This window comes from Mastigoproctus giganteus, chromosome 14 (genome assembly GCF_048544385.1).
Source record: "Mastigoproctus giganteus isolate SK-2022 chromosome 14, ASM4854438v1, whole genome shotgun sequence".
Taxonomy (NCBI): Eukaryota; Metazoa; Arthropoda; class Arachnida; order Uropygi; family Thelyphonidae; genus Mastigoproctus; species Mastigoproctus giganteus.
Genome location: NC_143588.1, coordinates 97,585,400 through 97,605,683, shown reverse-complemented (window position 1 = coordinate 97,605,683; position 20,284 = coordinate 97,585,400). Strand labels below are relative to the sequence as shown.

At 36.9% G+C, this 20,284-nt stretch overlaps 1 protein-coding gene across 1 annotated transcript in view; it reads right to left on the bottom strand.

Annotated features, from left to right (window-relative positions):
* Positions 1–20,284, bottom strand: part of LOC150075418 (uncharacterized) — a 114,070-nt gene that overhangs the window by 76,940 nt on the left and 16,846 nt on the right. Inside the window, exon 3 of the mRNA XM_090388482.1 lies at positions 9,485–9,541. Coding sequence (XP_090244608.1) covers positions 9,485–9,541 — 57 coding nt within the window. The remainder of the gene's footprint in view (positions 1–9,484; positions 9,542–20,284) is intronic.

Genomic DNA, 20,284 nt, shown 5'->3' with positions numbered 1-20,284 from the left:
AAAATAATGGAACCACTGGTTAAAGAAGTAATACAGGACCATCAAGACAGGTCTGCAATTATACTACAGCCACAGCATGGATTTGTTAACGAGCGGATTTGCAAGTCAGAGCATGGATTTGTAAGACAAGACTTTTTTAAAGTCTTGTCTTGTCAATCTGATTGGATACTGTGATGCGGTCGCAAAGGAACTGGATGCAAAAAATAATTTTGATATCATATACTTGGATTTCAAGGCAGTTTTTGATACTGTTGCACATAAGACTTCTGTATAGGTTGGAACAGTGTGGCGTTAAGGGCAAGTTGTTGCTATCGATAAAGGGATGTGTAAGGACCCGTCCTTACATTAATTAAAAAAAATTGTTAAATATTATGAGAATTTAACTGTAATACGAATAGTGGTTTTCTGATAAAAACAACATGGGTTAAGAAGCTCTGGAATTCAAAAATACCTTCCAGTCACTCCCTGTTTAGTTGTAGTTTGTTTGTATGGAAATTCTTTGACGAGTCAGTAAAAGTAAATAACCGTGACAAATCCCCATTAAGACAGAGGCAGATGCACCATAGTAAGGGCCAAGAGCACTTAAGTTGGCTCTCTTAGAAATTTCACAGTGGAACGCCATTAGAGGTGGGCGACGTCACCAGGTGTGCGCGCGTGAGGTCACGGGAAGAGCTGTGACGTTTCTCAGTTAACCTGAACTTCCGCCTCTCGTTCTAGATGGTTCTCGTATATTCTAGGCCACGGAAGTTGGGAAGAAGACCCGCCCACGGAAGATGAGAGGAGACAAATGAGAGCACAGGTAAAGGGATGCGCAGATCTCCTATTGGCCAGGAAGAAAGTGGAGGGAATTTTGAGAGGGAGATTAGGAAGAAGTTTTCGTGGCATTCAGGGAGAAGCTTTCGTGGCATTCGGAAGAAGTTTCAGGGCATTCGGAAGAAGTTTTCGGAGGAGTCGGAAGAAGTTCTCGAAGCGGTCTGGAGAATGATTTGAATGAGTTGGAGAACGATACAAAGCAGAGCAGTAGTCTAATTTGGGTGATAGCTGCAGCCCTGAGGTAGATGGAAGCAATGATAGAAATTCTGCATATCCCGACAGCCCGTAGGAATGTTCACCTGTAAGCATGGAAGCCGTAGCAAGGAAGAATCACATCCTGAAAATTATATAGGCAAAGCCAGTCTAATGAGTGGTCGAACCATTGACCTACTAGACAACTCTATCCACGAAAGATGAAATGCTGACCGGTAAAGAATATACGACCCTGATTGATTCCAGCCACGCAGTATCCGTTAGGGAGACACCATAAATCACCGAGATCCCCAAAAGAGCGCCCCCGCATTCCAGTACCTGAATGACCGATATGAAAGGAAGCAGAGCAGAGAGGAAAGTTCCAGGCCAAACATGTAAGTGCTATAGAGTTTACCGAAATAGGTGTACCTAATTTATTAAGGAGAGGACTTTAGGAGAAATAAGTATATATAGTTAAGGAGGGAGATTTAAGCAATGAATATATGTATAAAAGTGTAATGTATTTAAGACGGACGTAGCCTATAATTTGAAGTGAAGCTCCTCATAATAATGCTTGCTGGAAGGAGAGGTTATAATAGATAATTGAGAATTGTTTAGGGTTGGGAAAGTTTTTTTTATATTATATATGAAGTTAAAGTTTGGAATTTTGAATTATTTATGAGTTGATTTGTGGAGAGTATTTCTGATTTGAGTAGGGGCTAATTAAAAGTGATATATATATAAAGGTATAGAGGATTAACGGTCCTGAAGGGTAATGTTAAATTGAATTGATTAATATTTCCTGTTAACCTGATTGCAGTAAGGGTGTCTAATTGAATAAATGAAATTTTCGTACAAATTGAGACACGAACTCTGAAGGGTTTTGTGAGCCAGTTCATTGGCTGGTAGTTGTTGGTTTGTTATACAGACTGTTCAGAAGAAGAGTTGGAAGAATCTATGTAAAGTGAATACCACGACCTATTGAAGTCCCTGTAAAGAACATGAAGAGACACCATGTCATAATGAATAATAATGTGTATTAGAATAGAATATCTGATGATGAAACAATTGAGTTTGAACAAGATATTTACACATATAAAGGTTAATGAATTAACAAGTCACCAGCCAAATATAGTTTGGCCAAACACTATTGCTAATTTCTGTATGATATGTTAATAAACATTGTTTTATTTTACATTCATGTGTTGGAGTCTGTCATTCCGAAACTCAGCCAATCCTGTGGAGAAATACTTAAAAATAATTAGGGTCCCCTTCGAGTCAGGTAATCTTCTGAGAACAAACAAGTCAGATGCTAAGTGGGAGGATTGGACTACGGGGATATACATATATAAAGAGGGGATATAAGTAATAAAAAAAATTAAAATATTAATACAAAAGGAAGATATACAAAAAAAATAACCCCATAAGTAATAAACGTTACCCCGCCCCCCACAATTGGCGAGCGAAAGCCAGGATAATTCTGCACAACGGAAGGCTGAGTTCAGAACGACAGGAAAATAGATATACATGTATATATATGTAATCCAGTTGCTGAAACTGATAGAAAAAATTCAGCTGGCGAGCCAGAAAGCGTAAGTTAGAATTATATATGTATTACTGAGTTGATTATTGTTGAATGAATTTTAGATGGAACAGGTAAATAACGGTGGATTTTAGAGACAAGTATTGATTTAGCGTTGAACTGGAAATTATTATTTATGTACAATTGAACTAATTAGTGAGACCGGACAGGGAAACTTCAAGGATAGATAGGTAAAAAAATTAATAAGTTTTACAATTATTGGGTGTTGAAATTTTACTAATTGATTATTGATCAAGCAGGTAAATGTTAATGGTAAATTGAATTAGATTATCTAATATAGTTAAAGAATTGTAGAAAGATTAATCGGCAGACATATTACTTAGTTAAAGTTGATAGCTAGAGATTAATAGATATAAAATAAAAATGCCAAGAAAGGGTAGGAAACGCGGCGAGGACTGCGAAAATTTTGGGGGCCACAGTGACGAACAGGAAGGCCAAGAAAAACCAGAGGTGAGAATGGTAAGCGGGGTAGCAAAGGGGTCAGGACAAATCAAATACAGCAAGTATTTGAAACCATTCAAGGGGGAATCAGGTGAAAGAGTGGAAAAATTTATTAATAAATTAAAGCTAATTAAGGATAAGGAAGAGTTAAGCGATATGGATGTCATAACTATAGGGGAATTTAAACTAGAAGGACAGGCATTAGAAAAATACAGGCAGGCTACAGTGGCAGAAGAAATAGTAACGCTCCACAGATTCGCTGAGACATTAAGAAAATTATTTGGGAAAAAGAATGACTTGTTAACCAGCATAGGAAAATTGGGAGGATACACGCAGACCACTCGCGAAACAGTGAGCGAATTCCACCAGCGACTTCTAAATTTAAAAATAAATACAGAAACATCAGAATCGGAGAAACAGGCGTTCGAAAAGATACTAACAGGGCAATTCATCACAGGGCTCCGCCATAATTTTAAAAAGGAAGTACTAAGGAAGAAACCCGAAACATTAACAGACGCATACAACCTCTCATTAGAGGAGGAAATGCTTGAAAACTTTAGTAGAAATACGGGGGCAAAGGAGATAAACGCGATAACCGACAAAAAACTGCCAGAAACAGGGAAGGAATCGAGGGAGTGGGGAAGCGAAATCGAAGGGTTAGCTAAACATTTAAATAGCATCGAAAGAAAGATGGAGTGGATGATGGAAAGGCTCTCCTTAAGCAATGATGCTAGAGAAATTCAGCAACAAACGGAAGTGAAACAAAGATTGGGTATAGTTTCACGAACAAACGAGGGGGGAGACAAGGACGGCGGTCGTAAATGGTGTTATAAGTGCCAGAACTCAGACCATTGGACCCGCTACTGCAAAGTGAAACAGGGTGCTAAAGAAAGCTGGGAAAGGGAAGAGTATTGGGAACGAGACAGGTACCCACACGTAAAAAACCCCAGAAACATGGACAAGCACAGGGAGGAAAGGCATTGCGCAAAACAAGGGGGGTATCGGAATGAACGAGAGCGCATTAACAATGCCGTAGTCAAGAGACATGGATCTTTTAGACATGCCCGCTGCGGGAGGCCATCATTACACTTAAACACCGCCAAAGGAAAGGCCATATCTTTAGGTGCGGTAAGTGCTAATGGCAGTAGAAACGACCTATTATATGTGAGAGGCAGCTTAGGAGGGGTACCAGGTAAGTTTCTGGTGGACACAGGAGCCTCGAGGTCTATTTTAATGTGGGACTACCTCATTAAATACTGCAAAAGGCCGAATAAGGGAGATATAAGATGTTGCCGCGATTTTCTTGTAGAGGGGGTAGGTGCTGAAGAAATTCACACCGATTATATTGTCAGAGACAAGGTAAGAATACAGGGATGTGATAACTTGGTGGCCCATTCATATTTTGTGGCAAACAGAATAAACAGTCGTCGACACGACGCAATACTAGGCACGGACCTCCTAAGGAAATTGAGAGCCAAGATAGATGTGAGAAATGGCCGCATTACCTTCGGCAGTAATACCCAGGCGAGTCCAAAGGTAGACAGGAGGCGAAAGGCAGGCGGCAGAGCCCAGTATGAGCCAGAGAAAGGGGAAACTCCAAAGGAAGCTAGTGGGAAAGAATTAGAAGGGTGTAAGGCAAGCACAGATAATAAAGTTCTGGTTACACAAAACAAATGGGAATTAAATAAGAACACCAAAACAAATAGGAATAATGAGGGTAAGTGCCAAGAGAAGGGGAGGGTGTTACACGTGGGAGTTTTGGAAACGAGAGAAAGGGCCGGTTTACATTCGGGAGAGAAAACACATGAAGGGGGAGAGAATGGCTGTGATGAGAAGGATCGCAAATTAAATAGAGCAACAGAAATTAAAGGAATCGAAGGATTGGGAAATTACAGAACTGAAGTTTACAGTGAGGAGAAGGCACACAAACTGAAGGAAATAAACAGGATGCAGCAAATGTATCTAGGAGCAGTATTCGACGAAAATATGGGATGGGAGTAGTTAATGAAGCTTAATATAAGTTTAAGTAATGTCTGGTATATAAGTGTAATTAGAAAATATAGAAAGGCAATTAGAGGAGATTGGCTGTCGATAAAGTGGATCTGGGATAAGGCCATATCCGTCTGAGGACAGAAAGGAAAAAAATTTATATATGGAATATAAATTTTTTTAGGGGAAGAGGAATGCTATGTAAGGACCCGTCCTTACATTAATTAAAAAAAATTGTTAAATATTATGAGAATTTAACTGTAATACGAATAGTGGTTTTCTGATAAAAACAACATGGGTTAAGAAGCTCTGGAATTCAAAAATACCTTCCAGTCACTCCCTGTTTAGTTGTAGTTTGTTTGTATGGAAATTCTTTGACGAGTCAGTAAAAGTAAATAACCGTGACAAATCCCCATTAAGACAGAGGCAGATGCACCATAGTAAGGGCCAAGAGCACTTAAGTTGGCTCTCTTAGAAATTTCACAGTGGAACGCCATTAGAGGTGGGCGACGTCACCAGGTGTGCGCGCGTGAGGTCACGGGAAGAGCTGTGACGTTTCTCAGTTAACCTGAACTTCCGCCTCTCGTTCTAGATGGTTCTCGTATATTCTAGGCCACGGAAGTTGGGAAGAAGACCCGCCCACGGAAGATGAGAGGAGACAAATGAGAGCACAGGTAAAGGGATGCGCAGATCTCCTATTGGCCAGGAAGAAAGTGGAGGGAATTTTGAGAGGGAGATTAGGAAGAAGTTTTCGTGGCATTCAGGGAGAAGCTTTCGTGGCATTCGGAAGAAGTTTCGGGGCATTCGGAAGAAGTTTTCGGAGGAGTCGGAAGAAGTTCTCGAAGCGGTCTGGAGAATGATTTGAATGAGTTGGAGAACGATACAAAGCAGAGCAGTAGTCTAATTTGGGTGATAGCTGCAGCCCTGAGGTAGATGGAAGCAATGATAGAAATTCTGCATATCCCGACAGCCCGTAGGAATGTTCACCTGTAAGCATGGAAGCCGTAGCAAGGAAGAATCACATCCTGAAAATTATATAGGCAAAGCCAGTCTAATGAGTGGTCGAACCATTGACCTACTAGACAACTCTATCCACGAAAGATGAAATGCTGACCGGTAAAGAATATACGACCCTGATTGATTCCAGCCACGCAGTATCCGTTAGGGAGACACCATAAATCACCGAGATCCCCAAAAGAGCGCCCCCGCATTCCAGTACCTGAATGACCGATATGAAAGGAAGCAGAGCAGAGAGGAAAGTTCCAGGCCAAACATGTAAGTGCTATAGAGTTTACCGAAATAGGTGTACCTAATTTATTAAGGAGAGGACTTTAGGAGAAATAAGTATATATAGTTAAGGAGGGAGATTTAAGCAATGAATATATGTATAAAAGTGTAATGTATTTAAGACGGACGTAGCCTATAATTTGAAGTGAAGCTCCTCATAATAATGCTTGCTGGAAGGAGAGGTTATAATAGATAATTGAGAATTGTTTAGGGTTGGGAAAGTTTTTTTTATATTATATATGAAGTTAAAGTTTGGAATTTTGAATTATTTATGAGTTGATTTGTGGAGAGTATTTCTGATTTGAGTAGGGGCTAATTAAAAGTGATATATATATAAAGGTATAGAGGATTAACGGTCCTGAAGGGTAATGTTAAATTGAATTGATTAATATTTCCTGTTAACCTGATTGCAGTAAGGGTGTCTAATTGAATAAATGAAATTTTCGTACAAATTGAGACACGAACTCTGAAGGGTTTTGTGAGCCAGTTCATTGGCTGGTAGTTGTTGGTTTGTTATACAGACTGTTCAGAAGAAGAGTTGGAAGAATCTATGTAAAGTGAATACCACGACCTATTGAAGTCCCTGTAAAGAACATGAAGAGACACCATGTCATAATGAATAATAATGTGTATTAGAATAGAATATCTGATGATGAAACAATTGAGTTTGAACAAGATATTTACACATATAAAGGTTAATGAATTAACAAGTCACCAGCCAAATATAGTTTGGCCAAACACTATTGCTAATTTCTGTATGATATGTTAATAAACATTGTTTTATTTTACATTCATGTGTTGGAGTCTGTCATTCCGAAACTCAGCCAATCCTGTGGAGAAATACTTAAAAATAATTAGGGTCCCCTTCGAGTCAGGTAATCTTCTGAGAACAAACAAGTCAGATGCTAAGTGGGAGGATTGGACTACGGGGATATACATATATAAAGAGGGGATATAAGTAATAAAAAAAATTAAAATATTAATACAAAAGGAAGATATACAAAAAAAATAACCCCATAAGTAATAAACGTTACCCCGCCCCCCACAGATGGTTGTGTGGGAGAAGAGAGAGTATTAATCAATGGGCACTGCTCTTCAGGGAATAATGTTATTAGTGAATTTCCCCAGCCTTCACTACTGGACTCATTGTTATTATCCGCATTTATTAATGATATTGATGAGGGCATATCAGGTTTAACGTCTAAGTTTGCAGATGCTCAAAGGTAGGCAGGGTGGTTAATGAAGTAATCAAGGTTAGCTTCACAAGGTTTAAAAAAATTAGATAGATGGGTTGGGAAATGCAGGGTATTGCATATGGGTAGCAGTAATCCCAGATTTACTTACCAACTGTGTGTTACTACACCCAGGGTTGTGTAAAATGAAAACGACCTGGAGATAATTGTGCAGTCAGATATGAAGTTCTCCGAGCAATGCAGACAGTTTGCGAGGACAGCTCATGGGGTTTTGCCAATGATATATAGGAATTTTGCTAGCAGTGATAAGCAGAAGATCGTCCCATTGTATAAGGCAATGGTCAGGCCACACCTTGAGCACTGCACACAGGTCTGGAGGTCTCATTTTAGGAAGGATGTGAAGCTTCTGGAACGAGTACAGAGAAGGGCAACAAGATAATGAGGGGAATGAAAGGATCCTCTTACCAAGAGAGGCTTCATTTCTTCAAATTGCAGCGTCTGAAGACTAGGCACCTACAAAGTGATCTGATTGAGGTGTTTAAGGCTTTGAATGGATTGAGCAAGCTCAATGCTGATGAGATCCTACCTCTTGCTCAGACTACACACGTGAGGGGACACAAATTCGAATTGAGGAAGGATGCTTGCAGAATAGATGTGCCCAAGTTTGCCTTTAGCCAACGAGTGATTGATTGCTGGAACAAACTTCCATCTGTTGTTGTGCAAGTTGGTAGCTTAAATAAATTCAAGGAAGAACTAGCCAAACTATTGGAAGGAATGAATAGGTGAAATGGGAGGTGGTTTTTTTTTTTTTTTTTTTTTTGGTTGTTGTTGTTGTTTTGGCTGATCCAGTATAAGCTTGCTTTCTTGCATCATTTGCCACTGCTAATGCCAGTCATTTTGGTGTTTAAGAGATTGAACAAGTTGAATGATGATGATGGGATTCTTCCTCTTGCTCAGATTTCACATATGGTGGAGCATAAATTGAAATTGAGGAAGAATGGCTGCAGAATAGATGGTCGGACGTGCCCCATCATATGTGAAATCCGAGCAAGAGGAAGAATCCCATCATCATCATTGAACTTTAATTTCCCTAGTTTTTCCTGTGAAATTTGTGAACTTATTCAGAAATTTCCATCTGTCGTTATGGAGGTGGGTAATTTTTGAATCAATTCAAGGAAGAACTAGGGAAATTAATGAAGTTAAACAAGTTATTTAAAGTGCGTTACGTTTAGCGCGCGTAGAAAATAGCAGTGATTCATGAATTATTACAAAAAGAAAAAAGAAACGAGAAAAAAGGAAATACTTTTACGTGTGAACTCAGAACCTTGCGTTCTGCCCATCCGCCATATCAACCATTCATTCCTTCAATCAGCGCGCGGCAACAAACATTTTCCACTGCTCCAGTTACAATATACGTTATATACTGTATCTATGTGATATGAATAACAAAAATAAAATAAGAACTGCTAAATTTCTATTGGTCCGATTTTAATGAAATTTGTGATAGCCCAACAAATATAAAATTTCATGAAAATCCAATGGATGGATTTTCATTCAGAAGGAGAAATAATAATTGCCGGATTTCTATTGGTCCAATTTTAATGAAATTTGGAATGGCTAGACAAATCTTTCTAAACCACCCAAATTTAAAAAAAAAAGAAAAAAAGTGAAGGGACATGGTGAAGAAAATAGGTGCTTTAAGCCTATAATCTAAAGCGCCTAAAAATAATAACTTCGTCGTAAGGAAATTAAAAAAAAAAAAAAAAAAGGCATAAAAAAGTTTCGCTTGAATATTTAAATACTTCAGTTGAAGAAACTGTCATTAGATGGCGCACTTGTCAAATGGTTTTATTTTTCGGCACTATTTTGCGAATCGTTATTAAATTTTTGTTTCTTTTTCTCTAAAAGGACAAACCGTTACAAACAAAAAAAAATTATTGTTGAAACAAAAGAAAATTATTCATACAAAACTGAAATGACCTTTAGATACTGCTTCGATCAACATTGTCCTTTTTGCTTTCACCTATAGATTAAAAATATGAAAAATGAGTTTTTAATGTATTTGATGTATTGACTTAAGGTTATTTAAAACATTGACAATGTTTTCCTGTTCGTGCGAAATAAATCACGTGGCATGCTGAAAATATCAAGCAACAGATCCGTGTAACCTTTCGTTTAATTAATCAAGGTCTGTATATACACAGTGGGAAACAGGAAGTAGATACATGTTAAACAAAGAACCATAACTTCCTTCTGGGAAGGAATGTTTTTTTAATGTTTGATGGCAATGTCAATTCTTCAAGTATAACTCTCTTACTGAATGAGAAAATAATAAATCATCTTCAACATCTCATTCAAGATAGGCTGTCATTGTCACTGGAGATGCACTGTCTTCCCCTTTGGTTAATTATCATTAGACAAAGGTCATTGCGTCTGACTGCATGGTGTGATTCTATACGAACTAAGAGGGATTTGTCATTTTCCAGTGACTATCAACTTTCATCTATCAACGTGCACCCCCATCAACCAACTTTCCGAATCAAAAAAAAGCGTAACCTTTGAAAGCGTTTATAGGAGTTTCAAACATAGCATAAGCTTGAATATATATAATTGAAAAACATTATAATTACAGTTTGTACAAATTAAAAATATTATAAATTCTTATTATTCAGAGCGATCATTTTAAATGAGAACCGGTGAATTCCATCAGTCCCGATTGCCTTAATTTACTTTTAGCTTCAACAATTTCTCTTTGACTTTCTTCTCAGTATCACAAAGTCATTCACTTGGTATACTTTTGTTATCTCTGTCCTTAAAAACCTCTTCATAGGTGAATAATTAAGACGCAAAATATTTATTCAGTTTGTCAGCAACCAGAATCATCAATAGTAATGCCATTCATATCTTGCAGACCAATGTGATTCACCCCTTTCCTTCTAGTACTTTTCTTTGCATCCTTGGTCAACTACTTCTCGTAATCTGCTTTATCTTGCCTAATCCTCTTACTGACTTGATTGCAGCCTAGTTTGTACTTACTGTAGATTTCTATGTCCTCTGATAATTTATACTCATCCAATACATTTTTCTTCTCTGCCACTGGTCCTCTCAGTTAATTTGACATCCATTTAGGTCCAAACCTTCAACAATATCTTTTCGTTGTTATAAAAAGCTTAGTACTGCAGTTTCTACAATTATATTTGAATTCCGGTAATCCGAAACAATTGGGACAGAGGGTATTTCGGATAGCCGAAATAGTTCCAGTTTAAATTCTCCATTATAAGACATTCTGATTTACTGGCCCACTCTGTTTCTCTTTATAGTTGTTTATTATGTTCATCATTAGACTTATAACACACTCCTACTCTCATTTTTATTTTCCCAGTGCTTATGTCATACCAAGCTGACTCAATGTCTTAGATGTAATATGCTTCTTAACTAAGAGCATAACTCCTCAATTCCGTTCCATTCTTTCTCTACACATATTAACCAGTACTCATCATATTCGAATTCTGCATCTCTTGTGTTGTGTTGGCACTGTGTTTTTGCTATACCTACAATGTCCCCGTTTGATGACTTAACCAATACTTCATGAAATTTATTTACTATACTCCTAGCATTAGTGTACAAGATATATATACGGCTGTTTCTGCTCTTAGTAACCCTAACACAGCCGACGTGTTTGCTCACCCCATGAAAATCCCTCTTCACTCCAGCAGGCCTTTCAATCCTTTACACCTTACTTTCCTGGCTGTTGCATATCCCAATAAAGCACTGCAAGAATCTGTCCGTTTCGCCTCTTGTCACTCGTTCGAGAAAGTTGTAGGTTCAAGTCCAGTCATAGATTGGAGGAATTTCTAAAGGCCTCTTCAGTCGAACCTGTAGTTAACTGCTCTCAGGCTGAGGGAGTACGAGAAAACCCTACACCCTCCCTCCGCCTTAGAAATTGTGAAAACTTGTTTTTCAGCTCACACAGTATGCAAACCGTCCCGTGAAAAAATCACTTGTACAGACATGATAAATAATGAAGCTAGGTTGTTAAGCTGTTAAGTGCAAAGGCAACTAAGGCTATGAGGTGTCAGTATGTTGGGTTTGTCTGTCGGTTTGCTGTTTGCTGGATTAAAAATTCGACTTTTTGGAAGGAAACACCATGCTTCTCCCTCCTGCGACCGACTAACTGAACCACATTGTAAAAAAAAACTTAAAAATTTCTTGCTTCATTTACGTGATTCGAACCCAGTGTTTTCTCATGTGGTGTGAAAGGATGGTGATTATATCCGCTGACTACCCGCAAGGGCACAAAATGGCCTAAGTTGCTTATACGCCTAAAAATCAATAGCTAATTCATAGTTAAGCAAGGGAGCCTTAAGAGTACTGCCTGACCCAGGAGTTGGTATAGAGTTTCTTGTGCCAGTGAGTTTTCTGAAATTGGCAAAGGGGAGGGAAGATCTATGTGTAAGAAAATTACACACTGTTATTAAAAAAAAAAAAAAGAGAGAAAGAAAGAAAGAAAAAGACTATACACAGGTGAGTTGTACGTATTTTGAAATCGAGATTACCTCACATCGAAATCGTCCTGTGGCACTATTCACGATTGCATCTTCCAGTGCAATAAATTATGGCTTGAGGGCAGTCACATTAATTAATGACCGAAGTCTCCACTCTCGTCTCATAGACATTCTGTTTCTGCTCCACGCCTTTTCTAGATATACTTCCATGGGCACTGCTCTTCTGAATTGGCTCCTATAACCCCCCTTCCTCTTCCTCTTCCTCTTCCACACCACACACCAATCAGCATCCTTTTACTGTCCAACTCCAAACTAACAGAACCAGCTTTTTCTCTTCTTCATTTATTGCTTTAACTTGTTTTCTGAAACAACCTTCCTTCTAATGTATTTTTCTAAAATTACAATAATCTACAGAAATTCAAGTCTAAGTCAACTATAACAAGACCTAAATATCTAAACCCTGCACGCTGTCTAGAAGCAGCCTCAGCCATTCCGTGGGACGGTCTTAAGCGTAGTGATCCCATAAATCTTCTAACTAAATGGATCCTAACAATTTCCAATTGTGCTGCTTCGAAGAAAATCGCGATCACTGCACATTCTGCCTGGTGGACCTCATCATCGAACAGTTGTTTCTACACCAAATAGCTTCTTAACACTAGGTGGAAATAATCTGGTGACGTGCAAGGTAGAATTACCTCCAGAGGCATCTTTAATAGGCAAAAAGCTGCAGCCATCAAGGAGCATTTAGAAGCAACCCTCAAGAAGGGAAAACCTATGTATAAGTCTCGTGCACCAGCAGCATCCCTAAAGATTGATCTTGACCGGTGGATGGACCACATAGCTAGATCCTCCAACCAGCTGGAGGTTCCCAGTGAGCAACAACTTCAGGAGAACATTCACCTGATGGGCCCACTAGCCACAGTGCGGTTAACCGAGCAGCAACTAATCACTGCAATTAATGCCCTATCCCAATATATGGGACATAATTATGTTCATGGCGCGTACCCCCTACACGTCTAATATCAACCCCAACTCTAGCTGTGCGTTCCAACAGGCTTGCCTTATCGGACCATTTCCTTCCAAAGCAGATGCTTGACAGAATCCAAGGACTCGATGATGACCGCCATCGATTTGCCACCAACTCAGCAGAGACGTTACGTTATGTACTTCTCACCGAAAGCACTCAGCTGGGGTGCTTACTGTGCTCGTCATAACTGTGTGGACTGGGCCATTCAACACTTCCGTTATGCATTTGGCTTCAGCACCTCCAGCTGTATACGTAATATCTACATCTGTCGCAGTCCTCCAGAGGAACGTAAACTCTGGAGGACTGCACCCTGTACACAAATTCATTACATCTTTGATTTGCTTATATACTATTTTTCAACTAGTAACATTTTCTCTTTGTAGTATCCATTTACTTTGTAAACCCCTGACAACTTGCCGTTATGGGAATAAAGATTTATTTATGTTAAAGTACTGTATCTTCTTTCATCTTCTCAACCTTCAACCCACGCACTGTACTATAGGTTCTACTACTGTTCTTGTACCTCTCGTTTGTTATTTTATTTGTTACTCAGTCAGTGTTATTTTATTTGTTACTCAGTCAGTGTTATTTTATTTGTTACTCAGTGTTATTTTATTTGTTACTCAGTCAGTAACAAATAAAATAACGGGGTTTGCACATAACCTTGAGCATTGGCAGATGATCCTCTGGTCACTGGTCGTTATGGTTATTAAAATGTAGGAGTATTGAAGGTCACCACCCAAGCTTACCGCCGGAGGAAGTCCGTCCGTTAGTAGCTTTTTGACCCATCAATTTCGAAGGTCAGAAAGCTTACTAATAGGTGAGCTATGTCTTCATGCACATCTTCAATTCTTCTTTGTTTTTCTGCGGGCCGGAAGGATGCAATTCCATACATGAAATTTTGTGAAAAGTCCACAAAGCACTTTTTGGATCCTAAAAACGTGAAACTTTAGAAAAACTTTAAAATGGAAGCGAAGCATTGGGACATTTTTTTATTTGTATTTGAATTCGTGACATTAACCCGATAAGACAAAAGTGTAGTAAGACGGACTTACTGTTCTATGTAAGACAAAAATTCAAACATTCAAAACGACACACTGTGCCATTCATAATAATTGGTGGAAATGCATGGCGAAGGTCACGTCTCAAAGGCATTATAACCAACTACATATTATTCTTAGTCATCTTATTGGTATAGTTTTCTAAGTATTGTGGTTTCCAAATTAACCTTATACCATAAGTATATAATGAAATATTCTTAGATTAGGTTACGTTAAAAAAAACTGTACTATAAATATCGACTCTGTGTCTAGAGATGTATTTTTACCTCAGAAAACAAAAAATTTGTATGGAATCAGATATAATGAATGTTCCATGCCAGTTTTAAATGGTTACGGACAATAGACACGCGCTACCTACCGTACTCCGTACTTAATTTGGTCCTGGAGAGCATAATGCAAGAGAAAGATATAAAGAACACAACAACTCCAGGGGCTCACATCTGGTGAGTATAGGCTTGGCACACCCAGGGTGCCAAGCTGGATATCATCATTCTTCTCTTTCTTGGTGATTCCTTTCTACTTCTGTCTGTCTCTTTCTCACTCTGAGGGTAACTCAGGATTTTTTTTTTTTTTTTTTGGCTGGTGTAGCATAAGCCTCAGGCTTCCTTGCACCATATGGCTAATTATAATAATAATAAACAATTAATTAAGAATTATTTGAAGTGCTTTCAATAAAGTCCATATCACGAAAAAAGGGGCTCACATCTGGTATGGGCTTGGCACACCCAGGGTCCTGAGCTGGATATCATCATTCTTCTCTTCTTGGTGATTCCCTTCTACTTTTCTCTCTCTCTCTCTCTCTCTCAGGGTAACTCGGGAATTTTTTTGGCTGGTGCAGCATAAGCCTAAGGCTTCCTTACATCATATAGCTAATAATAATAATATTATTATTCCGTTTTCACCCATTTACCATCTCCAGGGCTGTATTACATACCAACATAAATGGCGAAGACATTAACGTGAAAAAATATATCCGGTGTATCTAAGAAAACACCGGATATATTTTTTCACGTTAATGACGTCTCATTAAAATTGACACTTGAAAACTTATAGCCTTTGTAACCTCATTAGATATTTTATAGAAAGATGCGTTACCGCGTAAAAAAATAACATTTTTTATGGTTTTTATACTTTTACATTCGAAAAAGAAAGTTTCCGTTAAAATTGTAACTCTTGACTCTGTATAAATAAAAGAATTTCTTTTGATATTTGGTTTGTCTAGCCGATTTTTATACCGTTAGAGGGCGGGCCTGTTCCGTAAGGTTATTGAATACAGTAGTCTGATTTAAAAATACTAATGGATGAAACGAGCTGTACTGATGATTTTAAAAGTTTCATTAAAACAGTGAAACAATATAAATTTAGCTAATAAACCCTGGTTAACTTAACGCATTTTTCATTAGTATTTTCCCCTATTAAATTTAAGATAAAATTTAACGTTATCAACGTAGTGTTAATTTTTTTTTTTAATAATGCAATATCTGGTACAATTTGTCTCTTTAAAATGACAATTGTATTAGTACAATTTTTACTGTTATATAACCATTAGTAGATTTTCGAGAGGTGAATGGAATTTGATTATTTCGTTGAAATAAAGTTTATTTGGTACGATAGCATATATGCATAATTCGACTGTTGTCTTCACCTTGGCCGTGAGTCTGTCCGTCCGAATGTAATAAATCGACTTCCAGTGAATTTTTATATTTGAGATTGAAATTTTAAAATTGAAATTTCAATTTTTATATTTTTGAGTCTTTAAAAATATTTGACGAGCCTTTCCAAATTTAATTAAAATAGGACCAATAGAAATCCGGCAATTATTTTATTTTTTTTCTGTCCTCATATAACTCGACTTTCAGTAGACATATTTTCATGAAATTTTATATTTCGCTCTATTAGAATGATCCATCTGGCCTTTCCAAATTTCATTTAAATTGGACCAAAAGAAATCCAGCAATTATTATTTTTTTCAGACACATTACATAAGCTTCCCATATACCGTATATTGTGGCTGAAGCACTAGATATTTTGTGTGTTGCCGTGCACTGATTGGAGAAATGAATGGACAACGTGGCCTGCGCAGAAACAAAATTTTATCGGTTCGCGCATTAAAGTCGTTGCTTGTTTCTTATTATAAACCATGAATTATTTGCTAACGAGCCTGAAATATAACACACTGCGTACGTTAACTTGTTTGTAATGTTAACTACAATATGTTTATAATATTTTAGAAAATAGTTAAATATGCATTTATTTATATGTAAAACTTTATTAATGAAATAAGTAAACGTATTATAATTACGAACCAACGGGCTCTTTTATATTTGTTTACCAACTTTTTAATTATATATTTAAATTTCTGGTCGTTAACTTTTTACAAAAGGGCCTAAATTCCCTTTTATATGAGGGGGTCTCCAACCTTAGAGCACTCAAGACCTACTTTTCAGTTATAATGTCCTACCTACTTGAAGATCTACCTTTATTCATTAAATTGTTGAGCTGGAAACTGAACATAATCCCAGTTCTAACATACAAATATAAAAATAATAAGACAGAAGAATAACAGCTTTATTCTTCTCTCTGAAATAAATTCAGGAATACGAATTATTCTTATTGGCAAGCGATAATCAGATTTTTTCTGAAAAAATTCAATCAGAGCTCTTTTCTAAAGCGACTCCAACGTATCCACCATTTTTTATTGCTACGCATGGTGGTAGAGATAATATGGTAGATCTTGCCATGATGGTCATCGAAAGAAGTTGGTAGATCTTGGTGGATACTCCAACTTATCCACCATTTTTGATTGCTACGCATGGTGGTAGAGACAATATGGTAGATCTTGCCATGATGGTCATCGAAACAAGATGGTAGATCTTGGTGGTAGAGACAAGATGCTAACATATTCGTAGAACATTACCATATCGTCCAGTGAAAAATGAAAAACACTAGCAAACACTCATATAAAGAATAACTTTATTGACCACACAAACAGATTGTAGTAAAACTGTCACATGTTACAAATGGTAAGCTATGTACATTATAGACAAAACTAGAAATGCCATCACCTCTTGCTGCACAGAATGAGAATTTCAGCCCATGACATTTATTCTTGGAGTCGGCCCCAGTTAAAACAAAGCCGGCGAGATTACAATGTACAGAACTACTGCTGGTTAACAGAGATATGATGAAACATTGAAACATCACTAAAATTTCTTTTACGTATTCATAGGTCCCAGTTCTTTCACAATAACGCTTCCAAGGACTGCAGGATTCATCTTGGAGATGAATGAACTACGATGGAAATTATGTTAATGAAAACCATTCGTACATCACATAAAATGGTAGGTAAAAAATTGAGCAAAATTGCTTTTAAAGAATATTGCGTGTTGTCAGTTCATGAACGAGTTGGATTTGATGAGTTTGTGGGCAATTGCAGTCCAAAACATTATACTGCAAAAGAACAGCGACCTCTATTATGAGTGCTTAATAAATTTTGAGCAGTTTATTATCAGCTAATCAATTTTCAGCTTTTAGGTAACATATCAGACTTTTTATTTTGGTATTAATTTCACAATTTCAAAAATGTAAAGTAAAACGAAGAAAATAAACAGCTTAATAGCAGGATGAAAAACTACATTAATAAATATCTACATCGATGTTAAAATTAGCAAAAATGAGATGGTTAAAGAAATAGCAATAAAAGAGTAGAAATGATCAGAATTTTATAAGTAAATACAGTTAGTTAATAATTTGATTATACTGAATTTTTTTAAAAAAATTCTCTGTCCATTTTCTCTCTCTCAATTCACTTATTAAACTTTAAATAATTGAAGTAGACAGCAGTTTCTGGCCTAAAGTGACAAGTAGTTGCCGGAATAGCGAATAAAAACGGTTAGATACTTTTAACGTAATTTTCTTCATACATTTGAGTCGACAGTAATAACTTTTGCTCGTATATGGCCACGGATTGAATAATTTGAAAAGGATCACGGCGACCGACTTCTTCGCCTGAGCTTAAAGCCACCTTGTCTTGGCGTATATTGGTTTAAATTGGGAATTAAGCCTATTTAACCGTTTATTTAGATATTCTAATAGTTCAAATACTTTCCTTATTCATTTCGCATTTTTTAATATTCCCCTCTTGAAAGAAATTTATTATTTATCACCTAATAAAGAAATTTTAAAATTTATATTCCAATTTTTGTTAATTTGACCGTTTGTACAATCTAACCCTCATAAAATCGGAAATGCTTCAAATTCATAAAAAATAAAAGAAAAACATGTTATCAATATTTTCTGGAAATATTTAAGGCTGTTTTAAGAAAAAAGTTTGAATGAAAAACAGTAATTAATCTAATAATTTGTGACTGAATCATCCCGTTGGTCATGTTAATGAGATCATCATTAGACTCCGGGACTATTTCCTCCTCTTCCCAGACTGGAGAAGCACTAATGTCTTCCCAATCCACAAAGGAGATACGAAAGACGTGACGAGCAACTAGAGTCCAGTGAGTTTGATTTAAGATCATGGATTTTGATGAGATCCTTCATTGGATTAAGGGACGTTGTCGAAATTTTCTATTGATATAAACGTAGGAAGGGGGTTAACGTTCATAACTAGGCCAATCTGCTTCAAAATGTTACTGATAAGCTAGGGGGAGAGGAGTTAAAAGAGGTTCACAGCGAAAATGACTTAAGGTTTATGATTCAGTCAGATATGCATTTCCCATGCAAAGCAAGCAAAATACTAGGATGGCACATGGTATTCTAGGTGTGATGTATATATATACATGGTGCTAATCGACGTCTCTATCAGCGTATTATACAGTATACCCTCTGGAATTCGATTAATAAGCCTGATATGCACAGTATACTCTCTGATTTTCGTAACATTCATAGAATATACCTTCTGCTAATTTTACGACTACAGAACTGTAAACAACCAACTAAAATACTGTCTGAATGAAACTAAATGTTAAGCAGACATCATTCTGTTTCTAAATTTTTGTTTAACAGCTGGAAACTCTTGGTGCTCATTTTATTTATAATTTATTTATTTATTTACTTGGTGTAAATTATGTTATAATGGCGAAGAATTATATATATAAAGAGCTTGGATGGCTACGCCTACACACACGGCAAGTTCTTATCAGTATCTTTCGGGTATAAAGAGCGTGACAGAAAAACGGACAGACAGATATTCAGAAATACCGAAATCAGATCTTCACAAAGATGATGAGAAAGCGCTCTTATAGGAATGTGTTATGAATTAAGTTACTGAACTTATTTTTTAAAAAAAATTTGTCATCCCAATGCTTAAACGTAATATGGTATTGGCAAAGTTTCGAGATCTTACTAAATCTTTTCTTCAGGCCTGGTAAAGTAGACCAAAAAAGCCAATTTTCCCCAATTTTTGACGTTCTTTCCTACTTCATTAGGGCCTTTATAAAACAGGTAACCAAACGCTTATTAGAGCCAATCGTATGCGATGATTATAACCTCGAGCTTGTCCTATATATATATGAAAGAGAGAAAATGGCAGATACCTATTAAATGGCTGTTGAAAAGAGGACCAAGTTAATATATAACACATTTCATTTCAAAAGTATAATTAAAAACCTACACATAGCTTGGCTATCTCTCAAAATATACCTTATACATTTCAAGACACCAAGACGAATTAAGATCAATTATACAGCAGTATTGCTAATTTGAGTATTTTGTTTCGTTCCGGTTGTTGAACCATTCAGATTCACTGATACGAACGTGGGGTACTGATTTTCTCAAAATATTTTAATTTAAGATCGGTTCAGTTTATTTCCAAAATAAATAGTTCGATGTTCAAAAATATTTTTACAATATTTACAATAAAATAATCAGTTCAAAAAATTCCTTCGCCTTCACTGTGAAGCAGACGAAAACCATCTTCTGCTGCTCGCAAGCAAAAGCTTAAGTGGATGTCGCCTTCATTCTGAAGCAGACGAAAACCATCTTCTGCTGCACGTAAATTTCACGTAAGAAAAAGCTTAAGTAGAATTTACATTTCGAGCAGTAACTTTTTTTACAAGTTGGAAATTATTTTAGTTTCATTTAATCTCAACGCGTGCCTTAATATTTATACAGAAATTTCACACTGCAACCAAAACATCGAAAGAATATAGTTACCATAAACT